General features: G+C 46.7%; 1 protein-coding gene and 1 pseudogene across 1 annotated transcript in view; one reads left to right on the forward strand and one right to left on the reverse strand.

Moving 5' to 3' along the window:
* Window positions 1-22,625, forward strand: part of LOC124805452 — a gene marked incomplete at its 5' end in the record, with an annotated part of 688,368 nt that overhangs the window by 258,826 nt on the left and 406,917 nt on the right. The window contains one exon of the mRNA XM_047266014.1: window positions 2,095-2,160. Coding sequence (XP_047121970.1) covers window positions 2,095-2,160 — 66 coding nt within the window. The remainder of the gene's footprint in view (window positions 1-2,094; window positions 2,161-22,625) is intronic.
* On the reverse strand, window positions 5,509-5,626 carry LOC124709223 (annotated as a pseudogene).

The raw sequence follows: 22,625 nt of genomic DNA on the forward strand, positions 1-22,625 counted from the left end.
CGTGTCGTGTATTCCTTGGGTATTGCAGGCTGTATGATTGACGCAGCGCACTATAAGCAGCAGTATGGTCCGGTGTTCATGTCGGCAACAAGCCGACATGGTGTTTGTGTACGGGCAAGCAGATGGAAACGGTCGACAGGCTGCACGGCTACACCAAAACAAGTACTGTCACCCACACACCAGCCACATCACACAATATTTCAAGCCCGTTTTGAGCGTTTGTGTCATCGTGGGTCCTTTCAGGCAGACGAACGTGCAGGGAAGCGGCGGACTGTGCGTACACCAGATCTGGAGGACCGGATTCTACAGGATATTGAGACGAACCCTAATACAAGCTCCAGGCAAGTGGTCCCCCAACAGGGTGTAGGCCAAAGTACGATTATGTGTACCCTGCGTGAGACTCGCTACTATCCCAATCATCTACAATCCCATGGAGGCCACACTGAACATCTGTTGTGACTTGGATGCGATGCAGCTCTGTACTGTATTCCAGGATGATTTGTTGTCATTGCACGCACACCGTCATTTCCGGACACATGTTCATAGGACCATTTTTCCTCCACTTGCAGTAGGGAATTCGTCAATGCAGTTTGTCGATTTTATTCACCCTGTACCCTCAAGTCAGGCCCAATCCATGGTACGAGAAACAAAGCCAAAACACCCTCCCCATTATAGGCTCTCATTGGTCGTCGCAGCAGTAAACGCCTTGCATCAGTTGAAAAGACGCAGAAGCACTCGTGGTATCACGCTACACGTCTCCAGTGAGCCAATGGCAACTCTCTGTGTTGTTTGCCCCACTGAAGACGTACAGCTGGCCGGAGTGGCCGAGCGGTTCTAGGCGCTACAGTCTGGAGCCGCGCGACCGCTACGGTCGCAGGTTCGAATCCTGCCTCGGGCATGGATGTGTGTGATGACCTTAGGTTAGTTAGGTTTAAGTAGTTCTGAGTTCTAGGGGACTGATGACCTCAGCAGTTAAGTCCCAGCCGGCCGGGGTGGCCGAGCGGTTAAAGGCGCTACAGTCTGGAACCGCACGACCGCTACGGTCGCAGGTTCGAATCCTGCATCGGGCATGGATGTGTGTGATGTCCTTAGGGTTAGTTAGGTTTAAGTAGTTCTAAGTTCTAGGGGACTTATGACGACAGCGGTTGAGTCCCATAGTGCTCAGAGCCATTTGTACCATTTTTGAAGTTAAGTCCCATAGTGCTCAGAGCCATTTGAACCATTTTGAAGACGTACAGCTTAATGTGCTGCGGTGAGCAATTGCCTTTTCCGAGGTGTCCGACTACAATTCTCTAATGCATGCGGAAACCATTGTAATGCTTGCTTGGAAGTTGGTCGAGATGGACCTGTATTCACTGGCAACGGCAATCGCTGTCAGGTTTGAAACTCACTGCAACTGTCAGGGCGTCAACACGTCTCAGGTTACTGTCGGTTGGGGTATTCTTACGACAACTCTCCATACACCACGTTGCCCGGCTGAGAGCGGTGTACCATTCTATGTAGACACCTTGGACAATCTGCGTTGATAGGGCAACAAATCAGACAGCTTCATTCACGATGTGATCATGGGTAGATCCAAACACCATAGCTCGTTTCTGCCATTCTGTCACGTCTCCATGGGGACCAATGTTAGTGAAAGAATTGCTTATGACGCAGTGCCGCGCGCGCACACACACACACACACTACCTCACGTAAGTCATCGTTGGGGTGTCGCTGAACGCTTGGCATCAGTTCAACACCAAATGCAGCGCTCGAAAGCGACCAGAGCGCTCTTTTACTGAGACGCTTAATATTTTGTCTAGTGACGTTTTAACTGCCAAAGAATTTTTATTTCATGACGCGAACGTTGTAACGTCGCTTATCCATGCCAATAATGCACCTGGAAGTTCCAAGTCAAATAATTCTCTATTGCCCTCTCGTTAATGTATGAAAACTTTGTGCAGGCTGCGAGTGGCTCGACAGTATGGGGTTTCCAGAGGTGTCAATGTAGGAAATACTACTGCACGGCCCAGTTTGATGATGCGACGCCGCTGTGCTTCATATTCTTAAAGGCAACGATATTCTTCTCTAACAGGACTACTTTCTGATTTCAGGACAACGAGAGGAAAGGAAGACACTCCCAGAAGAGAATGGATTCCTTACCGCAGACAATAGTCAGAGTAGGTGTTGATTGATCCTATTTCAAAGTAACAAGACTAACAAAAAGTATGTGTTGTGTCTGAAAACTAACCCTAACCTTTACATTACCATACACATACATACATACACACACACACACACACACACACACACACACACACACACACACACACATAAACGTCGTTGTATTCCATACTAAGAGTTACAAATTTGTATTTTGTTCATGTCTTTGGAGATAGATTTAATCAAAACCATTGTACATCGTGTCGATGACCTATTGGCAGCAGCTGTGCTAGAGATTTTTCTGTCAGTAATTTATTGACTTTACACTCATTGCAGATTCTTAACTACATTAAATCTTCTATTGTCACCGGAATTTATGTTGTTTCGTGGGAACTGAAAATGATTACATACTCTCTGCTCACCAATGATGATGGAGGAGCATAAGATATTCGGAAATGGGGATACTAATTTGCACGAAGATATAACTTTTTGGTAGTATGTTATGTTAACTTGGGACCTAGAAACGACGGAGAGGCTCCGTCCCCGCCGCAGTCGCAGTGGTCCGCAACCCCACGACGACTGTCGCAGTCCACTTCACCCCTCCGCCGCCCCACACCGAACCCAGGGTTATTGTGCGGTTCGGCCCCCGGTGGACTCCCACAGGGAACGTCTCACACCAGACGAGTGTAACTCCTATGTTTGCGTGGTAGAGTAATGGTGGCGAACACGTACGTGGAGAACTTGTTTGCGCGGCAATCGCCGACATAGTGTAGCTGAGGCGGAATAAGGGGAACCAGCCCGCATTCGCCGAGGCAGATGGAAAACCGCCTAAAAACCATCCACAGACTGGCCGGCTCACCGGACCTCGACACAAATCCGCCGGGCGGATTCGTGCCGGGGACCGACGCCCCTTCCCGCCCGGAAAGCAGTGCAGTCCGCACGGCCAACCGGGTGGGACTTTTGGTAGTAAGTGACAGAAGATGAAAGATGACCGCTCTGAATAACGCAAGTATTCCGTCGCATAACGGGAAACTCTGGGCTAGAATTGTGTGAAGCGTCTGCATAGTACCTGTAAACGCCTCAATTCGTCGGGGTTGCGCAGCATAACAGGGCCAAAAGCAAAACCTAAAATTTAGTAAATTTTAAAATAGGTTTTGCGAAAGACTTAATTGCACATCTCAGAAAGCATTATGTGACTATTTCGAGAGCTTCAAGTGCTTTGTAAAGGTACGGTGTTCATTTAAAAAGACATGTAGCTCAAAGAAAAAAGTTCAAATGTGTGTGAGATCTTATGGAACTTAACTGCTAAGGTTATCAGTCCCTAAGCTTACACACTACTTAATATAAATTATCCTAAGGACAAACACACACACACCCATGCCTGAGGGAGGACTCGAACCTCCGCCGGGACCAGCCGCACAGTCCATGACTGCAGCGCCTGAGACCGCTCGGCTAATCCCGCGCGGCGACATGTAGCTCCTGATTACTCCATTCATAGAAATTCACGACTATTAAGATTAGAAGGGAGTGCTCGTTCTTTTGCATCCGATCCTTGATTCAAAAACTTGACGATCTTGACGCTTTATTATAATACAAAGCGCATTTTAGTGAAAGCCCTAGTGAAAAAAGAAAGAGGGGAGACCTACAGAACGTTTATCCGTCTTCACTGTTATCTTCATTATGCACAAAAGACTTTTTACGAGATTTGTAACGGAGGGAGAATGTCAGGGAAGCTTTTTTTTTGCCTATCGGTCCATTCGTGTAAAAAGAGTTTGGCTTCTGTGTTGACAGCTGTGCACTGCGACTATGACATGAAATCAAAGATGCAACAAACAGTACGTTTATTGAGAAAGCAGTTTCGAAGTAGTAGTTACAAAAGCTGCAGACAGATGGAGCTGTAATTGCAATACCCATTGCCTATAACTAGTACTCCGAAGCCCGGATCGATTGTTCCAGCATGAAACGTGCAAGGAGGTTAGCGTACCAAAGTCGCCAGTTCTGAACCGCACCCGCTCTGCGCGTTCTGGAATATCAAGGGTTAGAAGAGAGTATTACGGCAACAAGTCGACGCTTTCAACATGATTTAGTGTTACAAAACGACCCAGTGGAGAAACCATTCGTCAGATTTTCGCCCAGTTCGATCGCGCAGTCAGTGGCTAATGCTGTAGTCGGGATTATTCGCCCGAGGCCAAGCGTAGTTACCACTGAGAATGTCGTCGCAATTTTCTGGCCTTTTACACCAACATCCGATGAAATACGTCTGCAGAGGCTGGTTTGAAGCGTTCTAGCCCGCATGCAACACGAAACAGTGTACACACGCTTCCATTCAAAACACAGTGTCGCCAGTTCATACCCGTAGCCGCTGTGCGCGAAGGGATGGCTTTGCGAACCAGATTCTCACAGCTACTGATAGGGAAGGTTTTGATGTTGGCTGTAACTGGTACACATATGAATCACTCTTCTACCCGAATGTGTTCTTGAATAAACAAAACTCGCGCTTTGGCGGTTCGAAACGTCACCATTTGTATCAATAGAAACTACTGCATTCTGCCAAAGTTACTGTTTGGGCTGCGGTACGCGACGGAGACATTATCGGCCACCTTTTTCATGCGAGAATCGAGAACAAGTGAATGTTACGTCGCAGTTATGGAACAATCTGTCGCCACACAGCCGGCGGTGCATGATCGACTTCGCGCTGAGTGGTTCATGCTAGATTGGAACCGAACACATCGTAGCGAACAAGCGTTTCGCTTTTCTTGGTGAATTTTTAGGGAGTAGACTCATTGCGTGCGATTATATGAAATTTAGTAGGGCAAGCATGGATTGGTTTCGATGTTCACCCGATCTGGCTCACTGTCAGTATTTACTATGGGATACATTGAAAGACACTGTCTGCCAGAAATATCCCACTGCTCTGGACAAACGTGATTCGTACTTTCCTTCGAGACACCACAGGATGTGACAGCAAATTTCTTCACTTGTTTGCGCCACCTCTCTACTGCGAGGAGTGGACATTTTGAAGAGATTGTTTTGCGAAGACTGCTCCCAGAAAGTGAGATTGTTTATGCATGCTGGTACGAAGTGCCATCTGCTAGCAGATTTTGTAATTACTATTTCTAACTTCTGTATATAATCCTTGCTAAACTAAAACTAAACTCCTCCCGAACAGGCCATGATGGCCCAACGGTACCGACCGGCCGCCGTGTCATCCTCAGCCCACAGGTGTCACTGGATGCGGATATGGAGGGGCATGTGGTCAGCACACACCGTTCTCCCGGCCGTATGTCAGTTTCCGAGACCGGAGCCGCTACTTCTCAATCAAGTAGCTCCTCAGTTTGCCTCACAAGGGCTGAGTGCACCCCGCTTGCCAATAGCGCTCGGCAGACCTGATGGTCACCCATCCAAGTGCTAGCCCAGCCCGACAGCGCTTAACTTCGGTGATCTGACGGGAACCGGTGTGACCACTGCGGCAAGGCCGCTGGCATATAATTCTTGCTGATGTCACACAATAAACGTACCGTTTGTTGTTGCAGTCTTCTATGGATGTTTGTTTCTGTTGTGTTCTCCAACAGTTTATCGAACGTAACTTCTTCTACAATACAATAGCTGGCTGTACAATAGATGTAGACGTCCGTCGATCTAAACGGAGATGTGGTTCCTCTCGGTCGGCTGGTACTTCGATCGGCGGTGCAGCGGCTTCGGTGATATCTTCTCGGAGACCCTGCTATAGCGGTTGCCATTAGCAGCGGACGAAGACTGGTCTGCCTTCGACCGGCCGGGCCTATATAGTGAGCTGGAGCCAATAGAAACCCGGCGTAGGAATCCGTAGCCGGATATGTCGCGGCGACCTCTGCAAGGAAAGGTTCCTATTAATCGACTGGAATCTTCGGCGTGTTTACCTGATGTCTTCGCCTGTTTGGCTGTTGGTTTGTTTCCCTCATAGCGTGGCTGTTATGCGGTGCCGCCTGCCATTTAGGGGAACCCGATGGCAGACAGTACAGTTTCCATGTTTTTTTTTTATTTTTATTTTAAAATGAAGAATCCCTGTGATGGACATCCCGTTAATTGATCGTCCTTGCACAAGTAAATGTGTCTACACTGGTGAAGCCAAATCCGTGGCCGTAGCGGGTCCGCCGGTGGTTAGCGCAGTACGAGAGCCAGTAAGCGATGCAGCAGGAGACCCTAAGCGCCCAACACGATGCAAAGCAGCACCGCCCGTACTGTTAAGCCTTTTCTGCACCGAGCGAACACCAGCTAACGAGCTTTTTCTCTGCTGTAAACGGCAGCTACCTCCAGCGAACAGCATCCGGTCGTGTCTGCAGGTTCTCACTCGTGCCATCAAAGGAAGGTCGCACCCTCACCGCTTCGGCGCTCAGCTCTGTCTTAAGAGCACAGAAACCAATTGTTTCTGCAGTCCATAGTTTCGTACCCATCTACTACGTCGCTAGTAAGATAAAACTGCCCAGGAAAATATTTCATGCACCAAAAGATAGGACCGGCCGAAGTGGCCGAGCGGTTCTAGGCGCTACAATCTGGAACCGCGAGACCTCTACGGTCGCCGGCCGGAGTGGCCGAGCGGTTCTAGGCGCTACAGTCGGGAACCGCGAGACCGCTGCGGTCGCAGGTTCGAATCCTGCCTCGGGCATGGACTTGTGTGCTGTCCATAGGTTATGTAGGTTTAAGCAGTTCTGTTCTAGAGGACTGATGACCTTAGAAGTTAAGTCCCATAGTGCTCAGAGCCATTTGAACCTCTATGATCGCAGGTTCGAATCCTGCCTCGGGCATGGATGTGTGTTATGTCCTTAGGTTAGTTAGGTTTAAGTAGTTCTAAGTTTAGGGGACTGATGGCGTCAACAGTTAAGTCCCATAGTGCTCAGAGCCGTTTGAACCATAAAATAGGCAGCCCGATTTACATCACCCGCACCTGGAGCAGATGATGTAAGTTTGGTTGCCTCTGTTAAGGTGGATTAAATACACCCCAAGACAAAAAGAAAAGAGGCATCGGGAAGGAATTAGCCGAATGGGACGCAAATCAGCACATCCGATGTAAATATACAAACAAATGTTTACAGTTTCAGAAAAATTGGATGATTTATTCAGGAGAAAGAACTCTACAAATTGAGCAAGTCAGTAACGCGTTGGTCCACCTCTGGCCATTATGCAAGCAGTTCTTCGGCTTGGCATTGATTGATGGAATTGTTGGATGTCCCCCTGAGTGGTATCGTACCACACACTGTCCAAACGACGCTTTAGATAATTAAAATCCGTTACTGGTTGGAGGGTTCTGCCCATAACGGAGCTTACGCGCGCTCAAGACCGAAGTTATCAACGTGCCCATAATGCTTCGAACTTTGTCAATTGGAGAGACGTCCAGCGATCTTTCTGGCCGAGGTGCTAATGGCATTAGCACAAAAACAGTGCAACAGTTTTAGTTTTTTGCAAGCCTTGCAGCAGAGAAAATGATAGAAACAATATAGAAGAAACAGCTCTTTCATTTACAGCAAGGAAAGCATGTATCATTCTGCTGGGTACAGTGGCACGTGGGAATCCGGGGAAATGAGCAAGCATACAAAGCAGCCAAGAGGCTTGCAGGGAACATGACGTTACACGATGTGGCGTTCCCCTGCAGACTGTCATTTCGCTGTTGAGTCAGAAAGCCACAGAAGTGTGCAGGGAGGAGTGGCTGGCGGCGAACGACAGAAAGCTACGGCCAGTGAAGTCAACCTCCGGTCAAGGTATTACTGCTGCCGCCACACCAGCGGGATGAAGCGGAGACCTCCACCTCCTGTTACAACAATGGCCGCTAACACATCGCCCCATGGCCTGGCAGGTGGACACCCCACTCTGTGGCTCCTGTGGTCTGTAAATCGTGGTACGCCACATTTTATCATTCAGTTTTATACTGGGTGATTATAATTAGAACTGCAGCTATTCACAGACATCCAGTGTAGCTATCCAATGGCAGCAAAACTTGGTAGATATTCTAATAGGGTCATCCAGAACCGATTTACGCTGGAAAAGAATTAGTTCCAATTTTGGCTACCAGGTGCAAATCTGGCGCTGAGAACGCAAGAAAGGTGTATAGAAATGTTTCCATAAATAATGGAACAGGAACGGGCAGTGAGAAAGTCATCATGTTGATTTTATTACTAACTGCCACTTGCACAGTTTGTTAAATGTGGGCACTGGACACGTCCACATGATGCTGCATCCCTAAAATGATGTGGTCAATAGTTGTTCGCAGCAGTAATTACTGCCGTTTACATAAAACAGTTTTACTAACACCTCGTGCTCTCTCTTCTCGACATCCGTACCGTTCACTCACGTTATCATTTGTCAAATGACAGTGTGGTTGTCATGCAAACAGTGTACAGCGCCAGAGTTGCATCTGGTGGCCAAAATTGGAACTATGTTTTTTCCTGTGTAAACCGGTTCCACATTAACCCATTAGCATATCGAGCAAGTTCTGCTGCCACTACACTCCACGCCGGAGCTCCGTTAGTAACTGCACTTCAGTCATAACCATCCAGTATACTGATGTGATTCTTCAGTTTCTCCCGGTGTATTTCTTGCTCGAACAGTCCACTGGTGTACTGCCGGTCCATAGTGTCCAACGGACACAACATTTCGGTGATCAGACATGTCGCCATCATCAGGTGCGCTAACGAACTGAGCTCCTGAGGGCGGGCGGCCGTATTAAATCCCCTCCCCTCGCGAGGCTTTCTCTCCGCGGTCCGCGCCCACGCGTCAGCGGTCGCTGAGACGCTGGCGTCGACGTCTGTGGCAGCGTCGGCGTAATTGCCTCGTCCGCCCTAGTCGCCCGTTCGTTTCCTTGGCTGAGCGTCTTTTTAATTAGACTCAATACTGGTTCCCATGCCCTGCTGCGGTTGTAGCCGCAATCTCGGTTGATGAGTCCGTCCCTGGTACGAATTTCGATAGTCTCTCTAACGACGCAGTATTTAGATGTCTGTGTCGAGACCCTGGTATATTGGTAGTCCATTTCGTGATTTTCGGACAAACAGTGCTCTGCGACCTCCGACTTGTTGGGGTACCCAAGTCGAGTGTGCCTCTAATGTTCCCAGCAACGATCTTCGATGGTGCGCACTGTCTGTCCAATATAAGACAGTGTAAGTGTCTTCCCACACTTACACGGAATCTGGTATATGCCGGCCTTCTTCAAACCGAGATTGTCTTTGAGCTTCTCAATAATGCTTGTGTTTTATTTGGTGGACAAAAGAAAGTTCCTACTCGGTGTTTCCTCAATATCCGTCCCATTTTCCCCGATAGTGCGCCATAGGCAGTGGCTATCTCTTTCTCCGTGACTTTTTCCATCTCCACACGTTGTACTGTAGAGATGGGGTGGAGAGCGCGTCTGATCTGCCGTTCCGAGTACCCGTTTTTCCGGAATACAGTTTTGAGGCATTCGAGCTCTTGGGGCAGACACTCTACGTCAGAGATGGTGACGCCCTGTGCACCAGTGTTTTTAGCACCCCATTCCTCTGAGCAGGACGGCGGCAGCTACCCGCATGCAAATACAGGTCGGTGTGCGTTTTCTTCCTGTATTTTCGTGCGGATGAGTTCCAGTACAGCACTCGTGGCTGCCGCATCGCGGTCGCGAAGTGGGGCCGAGGCAGTGCCAGATAAGTTTTACAGTTTGACGATAATCTACGTATTTGTAGTTTTAGCTTGACGATGTCCGCTATGGACAAACGGTAGATGCTGTTATTCTGAAGAAGGTTGGGTTATCCCGACTGAAACCTAGGTAAATTCTAGGTAAACGGTGCAACTGAGGCTGTTCATTATTAAAGTTAAAATTAATATTTATACAGTTGCTGACAGGGCCGAGAAATGTTGAAGATGTTTAAGATAACAAGTTTATTTGTTCCCTTAAATTGCTACGGCCCACAAGACACATGTGTGCTGGGGGCAGAAAAATACACCTAGACGGAGAAACAATGTAAACATAATTTAAATTAAAATTTTACGTATGTAATTTATTATTTATTTCTGTATCTATTTTTCTTATGAATTCGACTAAACCAGTCAATGTAGCGTATCTCACGCATGATTAATCATCAATGATGTAATGGTGTAGGCGATGGGAAGAGTTTACAGTATATACCTCGTCCAAAAGTGCCTGATTCAGCAGTGACTATCCTACTTCTACGGACATCGCTGGGTGTAAAACATCGAACTTTGTTGCCTATATTTTAGACGTTGTTTAGCCGTATTTTCATCTCTCTGTACTGAATTCGTACTATTACTGCATTGCAGCGGTGAAAAGTCTGAAGATGATCTGAGGAAAAAGCCGAAACCTGTTGATAACAAATAAAAAATCTGAAAACGCAATCGCGACTTTTTATTTGATATTTAGGAGAAAGAATGTGCGATCACTGGATAACCAGGGCAGTCAGGACGCCGCTTGCTTGTGTTTTTTTTTTTTTTTTTTTTTTTTGTCCTCTGCTGAATTCCTGTATCTAATTCAACACAAATTTCCATGAAAAACAGTTCTAAGCACACACTGGACGAATTACGCTATAGACGTCTTCTGCGGACAGTCCCCTGGCTCACAAAAGTCGCGTTGATCTAGTCAGGCACACACTCATGGTACCCCTGCCTGCCATCTAGTCAAATAGCAGGTCATTCACCAATGGCTGCGGAAAACTACGTATCGCCTACCTACCACGCGAAGTGTGCTGCCACCGTCTATATACGTACAGGCGCGAAATTTAAGACGGTGTGCGGTATTCTGGCGTTTGCGACGTATTTACTGACTCACCCTCGTACATTCAAATGTAATTTGTGAATTGGTGGCCGGCCGAAGTGGCCGAGCGGTTCTAGGCGCTACAGTCTGGAACCGCACGACCGTTACTGTCGCAGGTTCGAATCCTGCCTCGGGCATGGATGTGTGTGATGTCCTTAGGTTAGTTAGGTTTAAGTAGTTCTAAGTTCTAGGGGACTGATGACCTCACATGTTACGTCCGATAGTGCTCAGAGCCATTTTTGTGAATTGGAAGGCTACTGTGCAATATTTCCTTATAAGCAAAATGCAGATGGCTATTATATTCTTTGTTGCGGTAGCGCCGAAACGATAATCATTTGAATGGCGCCGGATGTAGTAGTTCTCGTGGTAATTTGACGTTACTATCATGCCTTCTCCTTCAAGAAGTTACAGCTTTAATGGTCAACAGTGCACTTGACGTCGTTTGCCTTGATAAATCACCACTGTTACTCTTGAAGACTGCGTATGCCGCTAGTAATTGAAATGGAAGGTATAAGTATTACTTAAAGAGAAACTCTAAAGCAAAGTATTTTTCCCTGTACCTGGCACATGAAGTGGTTCATTTTGCTTACGCAAAAGGAGGAACTGTTATGGTTATGGAGGAAGGGGTGATGGTGAGGCAGAGTGGTATCAGGAACCCTGGACTGATCTTCGTGATGCTTTACCACTCATATTACTATTTCAGTCAATGATTTAACTTTATAGGGCGAAATAAGTAAAGCAAAACACTACATAGCACTTAATCTTCTGATGTGAAAAAGTTTGAATGTGTAATCTGTTGTTCCTCTCATGTTACAGGAGAAACGTGCGGGTTGATACAGTGTAGTGGAGTGTACTTTCTACTTACCTGTTTTAATAACTTTAGGTGTAGGTTTTCTGTGCCACGCTACAAAACTCAATGTCTCCCTTTCGCTGCTTCCTTATTCAGCAACATGGAGTATGCGCCAACGTCCGTCGCTGGCTGGTTGAAAGTAAACACTACTCTGATCGAAGCGGCAATTTCATGCCTCATTTATGTGCTACCTCTCAGGTAAGGTAAACGGAAGACGACCTGAACTTCCAGTCAAAGTCAAACAAAGGAAGCTCTTTTATTCTGCTCTTTTATTCTGATTTACGTATTTAGATAAGTAGGAGAGCGAACACGGTGTTTCGTACCGACTGGGAACTGTACAGTTCTCGTAGGCTAAGAAATGATGGTAAATGACGAATAAGACGAGAATGCCGCGAAATGACTAATAAGGCTCTCTCGTGATACCAACAGCGAATTCGGCAACAGTCTGCATGTATCTGCTCGCGCCTCTCGCGTTTCCATGAAAGCTCGTCAGCAGCAATCGGTAAATCGAACGTAACGTGTCCTCTTCGTCTCGTTTCCGACTTCTGAGAAGCGAGTGACAAAGTCGCGTGACACTTATCTGCGAGGAAGCGGACTGAAGTTCTCGGTCAGGCGCACGGGTTTAGAATTTCCGCGGCGCCCTTAAATTATCTCCGGCCAATCATTCCAGTCAATCGTCACCCATATAAATTAATGATACAATTCTAATGATCCACATGTCAACGGGTCAATACATTCAAACATTCCTTCTCTCTGAACAGCACGGTAGCTGCACATTAACGAAACAAACATCTCGCGGGCGCCTCCCCGAATGAACTCGTGCTGTGAATATCGACTAAATTAATACCTGGACGTTTTGCGCTAATAACGACTAACATTTCTCTTTTGTACGTGCCTGTCGACGACTCAGCACTTCTGCTATTGCGTGAGCGGTCTCCTGCACTCCTAACTACACTGAAGAGCCAAAGAAACTGGTACACCTGCTTACTATCGTGTACGGGTCTCTCGAGCACGCAGAAGTGGCACAGCACGTCGCGGAATGGACTCGACTAATGTATGAAGTAGCGCTGGAGTCTATTGATACCATGAATCCTGCAGGGCTGTCCATAAATTCGTAAGGGTACGATGTGGTGGAGATCTCTTCTGAACAGCACGTTGCAAGGCATCCCAGATATGCCCTGGGGACTCTGGTGGCCAGCAGAAGTGTTTAAGCAAAGAAGAGTGTTCCTGGATCCACTGTGTAGCAGTTCTGGACGAACAGGGTGTCGCATTGTCCTGCTGGAATTGCCCACGTCCGTCTGAGTGCACAATGGACGTGAATGGATGCAGGTGATGAGACAGGATGCTTACGTACGTGTCACCTGTGAGAGTCGCATCCAGACGTATCAGTGGTCCATATCACTCCAGCTGCACATGCCCCACACCATTACAAAGCCTCCACCAGCTTGAACAGTCCCCTGCTGATATGCACGGTCCATGGATTCATGAGGTTATCTCCATACCCGTACACGTCCATCCATACAATTTGAAACGAGACTCGTCCGACCAAGAACATATGACATCAACAGTCCAATGTCGGTGTTGACGGACCCAGGTGAGGCGTAAAGGTTTGTGTCGTGCAGTCATCAAGGGTACACGAGTGACCATTCGACTTCGAAAGCGCATATCGTTGAATGGCTCGCCCGCTGACCCTTGGCGATGGCCCAGAACTGAAATCTGCAGCAATTTGCGAAAGGGTTTCACTTCTGTCACGCTGAACGATTCTCTTCAGTCGTCGTTGGTCCCGTACTTACAGGATCTTTTTGCGGCCGCATCGATGTCGCAGATTCGATGTTTTACCGGATTCCTGATATTCAAAGTACACTCGTGAAATGGTCGTACGGGAAAATACCCACTTCAGAACTACCTCGGAGATGCTGTGTCCCAACGCTCGTGCGCCGACTATAACACGAAGTTCAAACTCACTTAAAACTTGATAACCTGCCATTGTACGAGGGTCACTCCAAAAGAAATGGTTCAAATGGCTCTGAGCACTATGGGGCTTAACATCTGAGGTCATCAGTCCCCTAGAACTTAGAAGTACGTAAACCTAACTAACCTAAGGACATCACACACATCCATGCCCGAGGCAGGATTTGAACCTGCGACCGTAGCAGTCACGCGGTTCCGGGCTGAAGCGCCTAGAACCGCTCGGCCACCGTGGCCGGCAAAAGAAATGCACACTATTTTTGTAAAAGTACAGTTTTCATTCTGCATGTGTGAAAGTTTTAAGCCGGACGGAGTGGCCGTGCGGTTCTAGGCGCTACAGTGTGGAGCCGCGTGACCGCTACGGTCGCAGATTCGAATCCTGCTTCGGGCATGGATGTGTGTGATGTCCTTAGGTTAGTTAGGTTTAAGTAGTTCTAAGTTCTAGGGGACTGATGACCACAGCAGTTAAGTCCCATAGTGCTCAGAGCCATTTGAACCATTTGAAAGTTTTACAGTGTGTAGATACATCCTTCCCGCTTGATTTCAAACTTAGTTCAACCTGTTCCCGTGAGTGGTGCCGTCACAGCATGTCTTCAAGATGGCTGCTACACTTGACGTTCGTCAGAAGCAACGTGCTGTCATAGAATTCCTGTGCTGTGAAAACGAGACAGTGGGAAACATCCACAAGAGGTTGAAAAAGGTGTATGGAGATGCTGCTGTGGATCGCAGTACAGTTAGTCGGTGGGCAAGCAGGTTACGTGATGAAAGCGGGCACGGGAATATTGAGGATTGTCCTCGCAGCGGCAGGCCTCGTACAGCACACACTCCAGACAATGTGCAGCGAGCTAACGAACTGGCGACTGCTGACAGATGCATCACAGTGAACGGATTGTCACACTACGTTGCGATAGGGGAAGGAAGTGTTTGCAGAATACTGAAAGTGTTGGCGTTAAAAAAGATTTGTGTCAGGTGAGTTCCCAGGATGTTGACAGTGGCTCACAAAGAAACAAGAAAAACAGTATGCAGCGAACTTTTGGAACAGTACGAGAATGGTAGAGATGAATTTCTTGGAAGAATTGTGACTAGTGATGAAACATGGCTCCATCATTTTTCACCAGAGACGAAGAGGCAATCAATGGAGTGGCATCATGCAAGTTCACCCAAGGAAAAAAAAATAATTCAAAAGCACACCTTCTGCTGGAAAAGTTATGGCTACGTTGTTTTTCGATTTCGAAGGACTCTTGCTTGTGGACATCATGCCTAGTGGAACCACCATAAATTGTGATGTATATGTGACGACAATGAAGAAACTTCAAGCTCGACTGAGTCGTGTTCGACCACATCGGCAAATGCAGGATGTTTAGCTGTTGCACGACAATGCAGGGCCACATGTCAGTCAAAAAAACATGGAAGCCATCACAGAACTCGGGTGGACAACACTGAAACACCCGCCTTAGGGTCCTGACATGGCTCCATGTGAGTATCATCTCTTTGGGAAACTGAAAGACTCTCTTCGTGGAACAAGGTTTGAAGATGACGACTCCCTTGTGCACGCTGCCAAAGAGTGGCTCCAACAGGTTGGTCCAGAATTTTACCGTGCGGGTAAACAGGCGCTTGTTCCAAGATGGCGTAAGGCAGTTGAGAAGGATGGGAATTATGTGGAGAAATGTAAACATTGTTGCTAAAGGATGTATCTACACACTGTAAAACTTTTAAACATCTACAATAAAAGATTGATTTTTAAAAAAATAGTGCATTTCTTTTGGAGTGACCCTCGTAGTAGCAGTAATTGATGTAAGACTCTTGTCTTATATAGGCGTTACCGACCGCAGCGCCGTATTCTGCCTGTTTACATATCCCTGTATTTGAATAGGCATGCCTAGACCACTTTCTTCGGCGCTTCTGTGTAGTTAATTTGACTAGCGCGGAGAGCTACGTCAAAGCAGGCTTCGTACTGAAGACGACTACAGTCACAATAGCAAACACGTACGGCGAGAGGTTGTTACGAGCGTCTGGAAGAGACCGTCTAAAAGGGAGACAGCAGCGACATCGTCGCTGGCAGAACGCTGCCCCCTTCCTCAAAAGAGCATAAGGACGTCTGGCGGAGACAGTTGGCGAGTGCTCATACTGTAGACAAGCGAGCGTGGCGCGGCGCGGCGGTGTAACGCCTCGCCCGGGCTACGGGTCTGCACTTGTCGTTGCGGTACCTGCTGGCGTCCCTGATCTTTAGCCGCCGCTCTCCTTTCTCCCTGCCGCGCGGCATCCTGCGGGGACAATAGCCTACGTCGCGGGCCATTCTGCCGGCCAGGCCGCCTCCAGGAACATGTAAGGCTCTTCTAATGAACAACGCGCTAGATCGTTAGAAACGGAGTGCTCAGTCTGATGGACGCTGAGGAGGAGGGAAGGGGAGGGGGGGGGGGGGGAAAGACTGGGAGACCGCGGGAGGGGGAGGATGTGTCTTCATCGATGGAATCAATCTAGCATTCATTTGTAGTTATTAAGAAAAAACATATATAACATACTAGAATTTCGGTTCTGCTCCTCTCCCATGAGCCTATTCTCGAAATCTGCGATCGCTCGCATCTTTGAGTGCCACGGTAATTTTTTTTCAAATAGTTCAAATGGCTTTGAGCACTATCTGAGGTCATCAGTCCCCTAGAACTTAGAACTACTTAAACCTAACTAACCGAAGGACATCACACGCATCAATGCCCGAGGCAGGATTCGAACCTGCGACCGTAGCGGTCGCGCGGTTCCAGACTGAAGCGCCCAGAACCGCTCGGCCACAGCGGCAGGCTATTTTTTTCTCTAATAAAGATAACTCTTACGTCTTTTAGCTTTACGTTCCATACACAAATACATATATCAAATAAATTACTTCTTTCCTCTTACCAACACTTTATAAATACTCGTAAATATAAAACGACACATACACTGATCAGCCAAAACGTTATGACTACTGCCCACTGCGACGCTGACAGCCGCCTGGTGGCTCTGAGAGCACGTGACGTGTAGCAAAAGTGTGTAAGCGGAGCAGACCCGGAGGGGAGATCACCCCAACGAAGATATGAGCTGCAAACGGCGAAATCCATTGAAATAAGCGACTTTGACAAAGTGCAGATTATAATTACGCAGAGCCTGTGAACGAGTATCTCGAAAACGGCCAAGCTGGTCGAATGTTCACACGCTACTGTCTTGAGCATCTACGAAAAGAGTTTGCAGGACAGTGAACCTACCACTAGCCGCAAGGTTGTTGGATGTAGACGACACTTCCCAGACCGTGGGGTTCGGAGGCTTGTCTCCTCTGTAAAGTAGCAAAGATGATCTGTGGCTTCTCTGCCTACAGAGGACAATGATGTTGCACGCACAAGTGTTGCGGAGCACATCGTACATTGTTGAACATGGAACTCCGCAGCAGACCTCCCCTATGCGTCACATGTTGATCCGATGACATCGTCAGTTACGACGACAGTGGGCATAGGACCATCGGGATTCGACTATCGATCAATGGAAATGTGTCAGCCCTTCGAGTGAATCACAGTTTTGCTACACTAGGTCGATAGTTGTACCCACAAACATCATCATCGAGGTGAAGGCGGCTCGGGGCGTGCAGCACTCAACGGACGTAGGGTGGTCGAAACAATATTGTGCTATGCCAGACATTATTCTGCGCTTGCTTGGGACCTGTGTTTGTAATCGAAGACACGCTGACAGCTGCGAACCACCTGCATCCCTTTTGTGCTTGATATCTTCACCAACAGTGATGTCTTCTTCCAACAATATAACTGTCATATCACGGAGCCAGAACCGTGCAGTGGTTGGAGGACCATTTTAGTGAACTCACGTTGATGTCTCGGCGATCACGTTCCTCTGACTTATATCCTATGGAAACCATCGGTTCCGCTATCGGGCATCATCTTCACGTACGGTAATCAGTCGCCCATTATTTATGCGAATTGCATGACCTGTGCTTAGACATCTAATGCCACATACCTCCACAAACCTACCAACAAACTTTCAGATCCCTGATACGCAGAATCAGTTATGTATTACGTTCCAGAGACGGACAAACAAGCTGTTAAGCAGCTGGTCATAATTTTATGGCTCATTAGTGTATACAGGGTTTAATGGGGATAAGTGCACGTATTTCTATTGGTGATTGAGGACGTTGTACGGAACACCTGTACATCAGTATTTCCTTCATTTGCAGACTGGTAATTATATCCATTAAGAGTAGTATGTTTTTAGGTTGGTTAGTACCTCCAAGTGTGCATGGCAGAAACGAGGCATTAATGCCTATTTTTCCCTGGGTGGCAGGTCATTTGTTGAAGTAAGGACACGTGGACTTAGAGCAGTTACTGAATACTGACAGGCACTGTCCTACTTAGTGGTGCAGTTACAGCCATGCAGGAAACATCAGGTTGCAAAATTTGTGATGCGTTTGTGGGAAGATTGTTCGATGCGGAACAAAAACATGCAACACACTGATGTGTCCGCATATAAAGGTGCCATATATAAAAATATCTGCGCTCATACCCGTCACACCTGTGTAAGTTTCTTAACTTAAAAATATTTTAATATGCCATGGCTACACACAATTTATTATTATATTCGCATCTCTCGTCACAGCATTTCCCAATAGTCATAATAAATGAACAACTAAGGTTAACTTCACTTCCGGTTTAGTAATCTAACAAGTGAGTCAAATCCAGCTTCGTGTGACGTACACACAAGGCAAGTAACAACACTCGTTTTTGTTTGCTCTTTACAAGCACAAGTGGAACAGAGATAGCAACAATGCTACGTGTATCTGTTTTTCCTTTTGGGACAGTAGTGACGTCTAAGATTTACTCTTGATTCATTTCTCCTTCTGATATACGTAGTTTGTGGATATCTACTACACCTTTAACTTTCTCCTTAAAGTGGTGCCATATTCTAGGAATTGACGTGTTTTTGTAAGCACCATTCTCAGTTCTGCAATAGATCTTCTCCTTCGCATTGTAATTTGTATTCATCTTGTATATTGTTTGAGCATACAATGCTCTGATATATATTCAGCAAGATGAAAAACTGCGTAAGAAACAAACGGTCGGTTATTCTTGTACCAGAATATTCCTGTTTAAGACATCTATACGAGACTGTAGAATGAAATCTCTTCAGGTTTATCCGCTTTGCCACTGTCAGCGTCTACACTGTTGTCATTATGCATGTGGGATACCATTAATATATTCTTTCCTACTAGAATTGACATCGTCAAGTATGTGGAGAACGCTATATTTATTTTCAATGTGAAATTTATTTTTCTAGATCGCATATTCATAAAATGATACAGCTGGTTTTGATTGCTCTAGTAATCATCGTCTGATCGTTAAACTATCGTCACAGTGACCAATACGTCATATGTGGTATGATCATGTTCCGAGTTATTAAAAGTAAGAATTTTTCATGCCTCAGTATTTCAGTATACTACCGGTGGCGACTTACTCGCTGTAGCGCCATTTTGGTTCAGCACTATGGGACTTAACATCTGAGGTCATCAGTCCCCTAGAACTTAGAACTACTTAAACCTAACTAACCTAAGAACATCACACACATCCATGCCCGAGGCAGGATTCGAACCTGCGACCGTAGCGGTCGCGGGGTTCCAGATTGAAGCGCCTAGAACCGCTCGGCCACTCCGGCCGGCAGCGCCATTTTAATGATCTGAAGATGATTACTTGAGCAATCGAGATCGGTCATATCATTTTATAAATCTGCGGACCAGACAAATAAGTTATTAATTCTTTTTCTGTTTCCTGTTTGGAACTTATGACGAAAGGAGGCAATTGTTACCTGGGTTCTCTACAAATGCAAAATTGCTGCTGTTTACTGGCCTACCTTTTAAGCACTGCGCCACATCGCACGGTTTTCTGTTGGCCACTGCACAGTGTATTCATCTAAGAACGCCAAGTGCCGAGTGCATACCGTCTTGGTTGAAATGTCGGCTCTCGGGATTTACTAGGGCCTTTCAGCGTTGCGCACAGACACACAATGGCAACCGTCTGTTACATTATGTTTCTGTGTTGCCTGACGAACGTTGTGTGTTCCAAACTTTAATTGTGTTGCACAGTGTAGCAGAAGTGAGTACGCGTCTACTAATATATATATATATATATATATATATATATATATATATATATATATTCCACAAAGAGAAATGTTAGCGAGATGCAGAGAAATCAGGCTTAGGGGGGTATGTGTGTGTGAAATCTTATGGGACTTAACTGCTAAGGTCATCAGTCCCTAAGCTTACACACTACTTAACCTAAATTATCCTAAGGACAAACACACATACCCATGCCCGAGGGAGGACTCGAACCTCCGCCGGGACCAGCCGCACAGTCCATGACTGCAGCGCCGGAGACCGCTCGGCTAATCCCGCGCGGCTTAGTGGGGGATGCGTCCTTTTTTTTTCCTTTTGAAGTAAGTGTACTGCTTCCGAGACTTTAACTAGGGAACTGATTTAGGATACATACCTTTTTCAGAATACTAAAGCACGATTTTGTATATGTCGTGGTCCTGGCGGAGGTTCGAGTCCTCCCTCGGGCATGGGTGTGTGTGTTTGTCCTTAGGATAATTTAGGTTAAGTAGTGTGTAAGTTTAGGGACTAATGACCTTAGCAGTTAAGTCCCATAAGATTTCACACACATTTGAACATTTTTTTGTATATGTCGTGAAAGCAATTCGTCCAAGAACTGTTAAGACCAATATCAATATGAGAGTCTGTTTTCCAGATTGGCGATCACCTTTCGGTTTTTCATTACTGGTGATTCATACAGAAGTTTGATGTAGGTCCTACCCCTTAAAAGTGCACTTTTCATCAGTATGTTTCTTAGTACCGGACGCTTGCGACAATTTGTTGAATTCATAAAGACAGTTTAAAGTAACAATGAAAATTTTATGCTACTATCTCACCGTGCATTGAGAGAATTATGAAATTCATAAAAGGCATTCGCATACGACGAGGGTTATGGGTCGTGAATAGTAATTTAGGAATACAAAGACAGTAATTAAAAATGCGGACTGAGCCGTGCGTGGCTCGCGTTTATCCCGTTTATTGTTTGTCGTCTTCTATTACGGTACTGTCTCCTCGTTTTCTTATTCCATTTACTGGCGTTACTACCTTCCTGCGTATTTGCCCGCGAGCGGCAGCAGCACATATCGGTAAGTGCACCGTCGTACCATCTCTGGAACGACCGATAGTATTCCCAGGTCTTAGTGTGTCTGGCAGTGAGTTCGGGACGGACCAGCAGTGTAGTCGGGACATAGTAGCAGTGAAGTCGTGGCGGGGGGCGGGGGGGGGGGGGGGGGGGGGAAGCGCCGACAGCCATTGCTCGCCGACCGCTGGCGACACACATGAACTGTCCGACGGAGGGGTTTGGAGCGGGACAACTGTTGGTTGGTCTTCTCATCGGCCGACGTATACTTGGTCCTTTCACCGTTTCCGGGCCTGGCAGTCGGTCGGTTGGCGTGGAGCAGCGAGGAATTCTCCGCGGGACGTAGTTTGGCCGGGGCCGCTGGCGGCCTCTACGGGGTGTCGGAGTGTGTGGGGCTGTTCCCGTTGCTACGAGGTCCGTGGCTCACCGACCCTAGACACGGAAGTTGAGTTTTGATTTAATCTACCAGCAAGTCAAGACTGTTCATATTGTGTCGTTTGGAGTTCGTTGTCAGCTGTAGGGATATTCCGTGGGTTCGCTGACTGTCGGCGGTTGGGTTGTCGTCGGATCGACAATGGTTGTACCGACTGCCTGTCTCACCTCAGGGAGCGTTAGTGTTTGAATTCCAGGCCGACCCTCGAACATCTGAGCGCCCTTGGGTGTACTGCCCATTTTTTTTATTTGTTCTTGTTGTTTGTACTTGTATGACTTCTAGCCGATTTCTTTTTTAGTTACGGTTGTTTTGTCCTAAAGGCGTAAGATTCCTTAGGACTTCTGCCTAATTTAAAGAACTGTTTCACGTAAGGCCTTTGGTATTTTAAAGGTTTTAATGTTGTTGAATTTTAAGTTATTGGCATTCAGGCATTTTTAAATTAAGTCCTAAAGATTAAAGCTGTGTGTTTAAAAAAAGTTTTTTTTGAGCTCCGGTAATCTTTGATCAAATAATAAAGTTATATGTTCGAGTGTAACTGACAGCTCCTTATTTTGGCCCCTTTCCACAATTTAAACTACCTGTCCTCTCCTGCAGGTTAAGCTGGGCATCTCAAGGACACTTGACGGATTGCTCCCGACGAAGATGGAAACACAGATGATGAAACTTAAAGAAAGTTGAGAAGTCTTTAGAATTTTTAGAATACGCTTATGGGTCAACGTGAACAAATACAATGTATTGTAAATGCGTAGATAAGAAGACCCTTCATTATATGATTGAACGATTGTAGAAGCAGTTACCTGCATAAAATAAGTAGGAGTAGGCGTCCGGACGGATCTGAAGTGGAACGCGCACACAAAATTAATCGCGGGCAAAGCAGATACCTGACAGATTCATTGGAAAATCCTGAGAAAATGTAGTTCGTCGACAAAGGAAGTAGCTTACAAAACACTCGTTCGAGCAATATTTGAATTTTGCTCGTCAGTATGAGATCCGTACCGTACAGGACTGATAGAGGAAACGGAGAACATCCAAAGTGCAGTGCGTTTTGTTACAGGTTCATTTAGTAAGCGCGAAAGCGTCATGAAGAAGCTCATTCAACTCCAGTGGCAACACCGCAAGATGACGGACTGCATCACAGTATGCTCTACTGTTAAAGTTCCGAGAGCGTAGGTTCCTAGAAGAGTCAACCAATGTATTGGTTCCTACTACCGTACCTCGCGAAAAAGACCGTCAAAATAAAGTTAGAGAGAGTCAGGACCATGCGGAGCCTT

This window comes from Schistocerca piceifrons, chromosome 7, assembly GCF_021461385.2.
Source record: "Schistocerca piceifrons isolate TAMUIC-IGC-003096 chromosome 7, iqSchPice1.1, whole genome shotgun sequence".
Lineage (NCBI taxonomy): Eukaryota > Metazoa > Arthropoda > Insecta > Orthoptera > Acrididae > Schistocerca > Schistocerca piceifrons.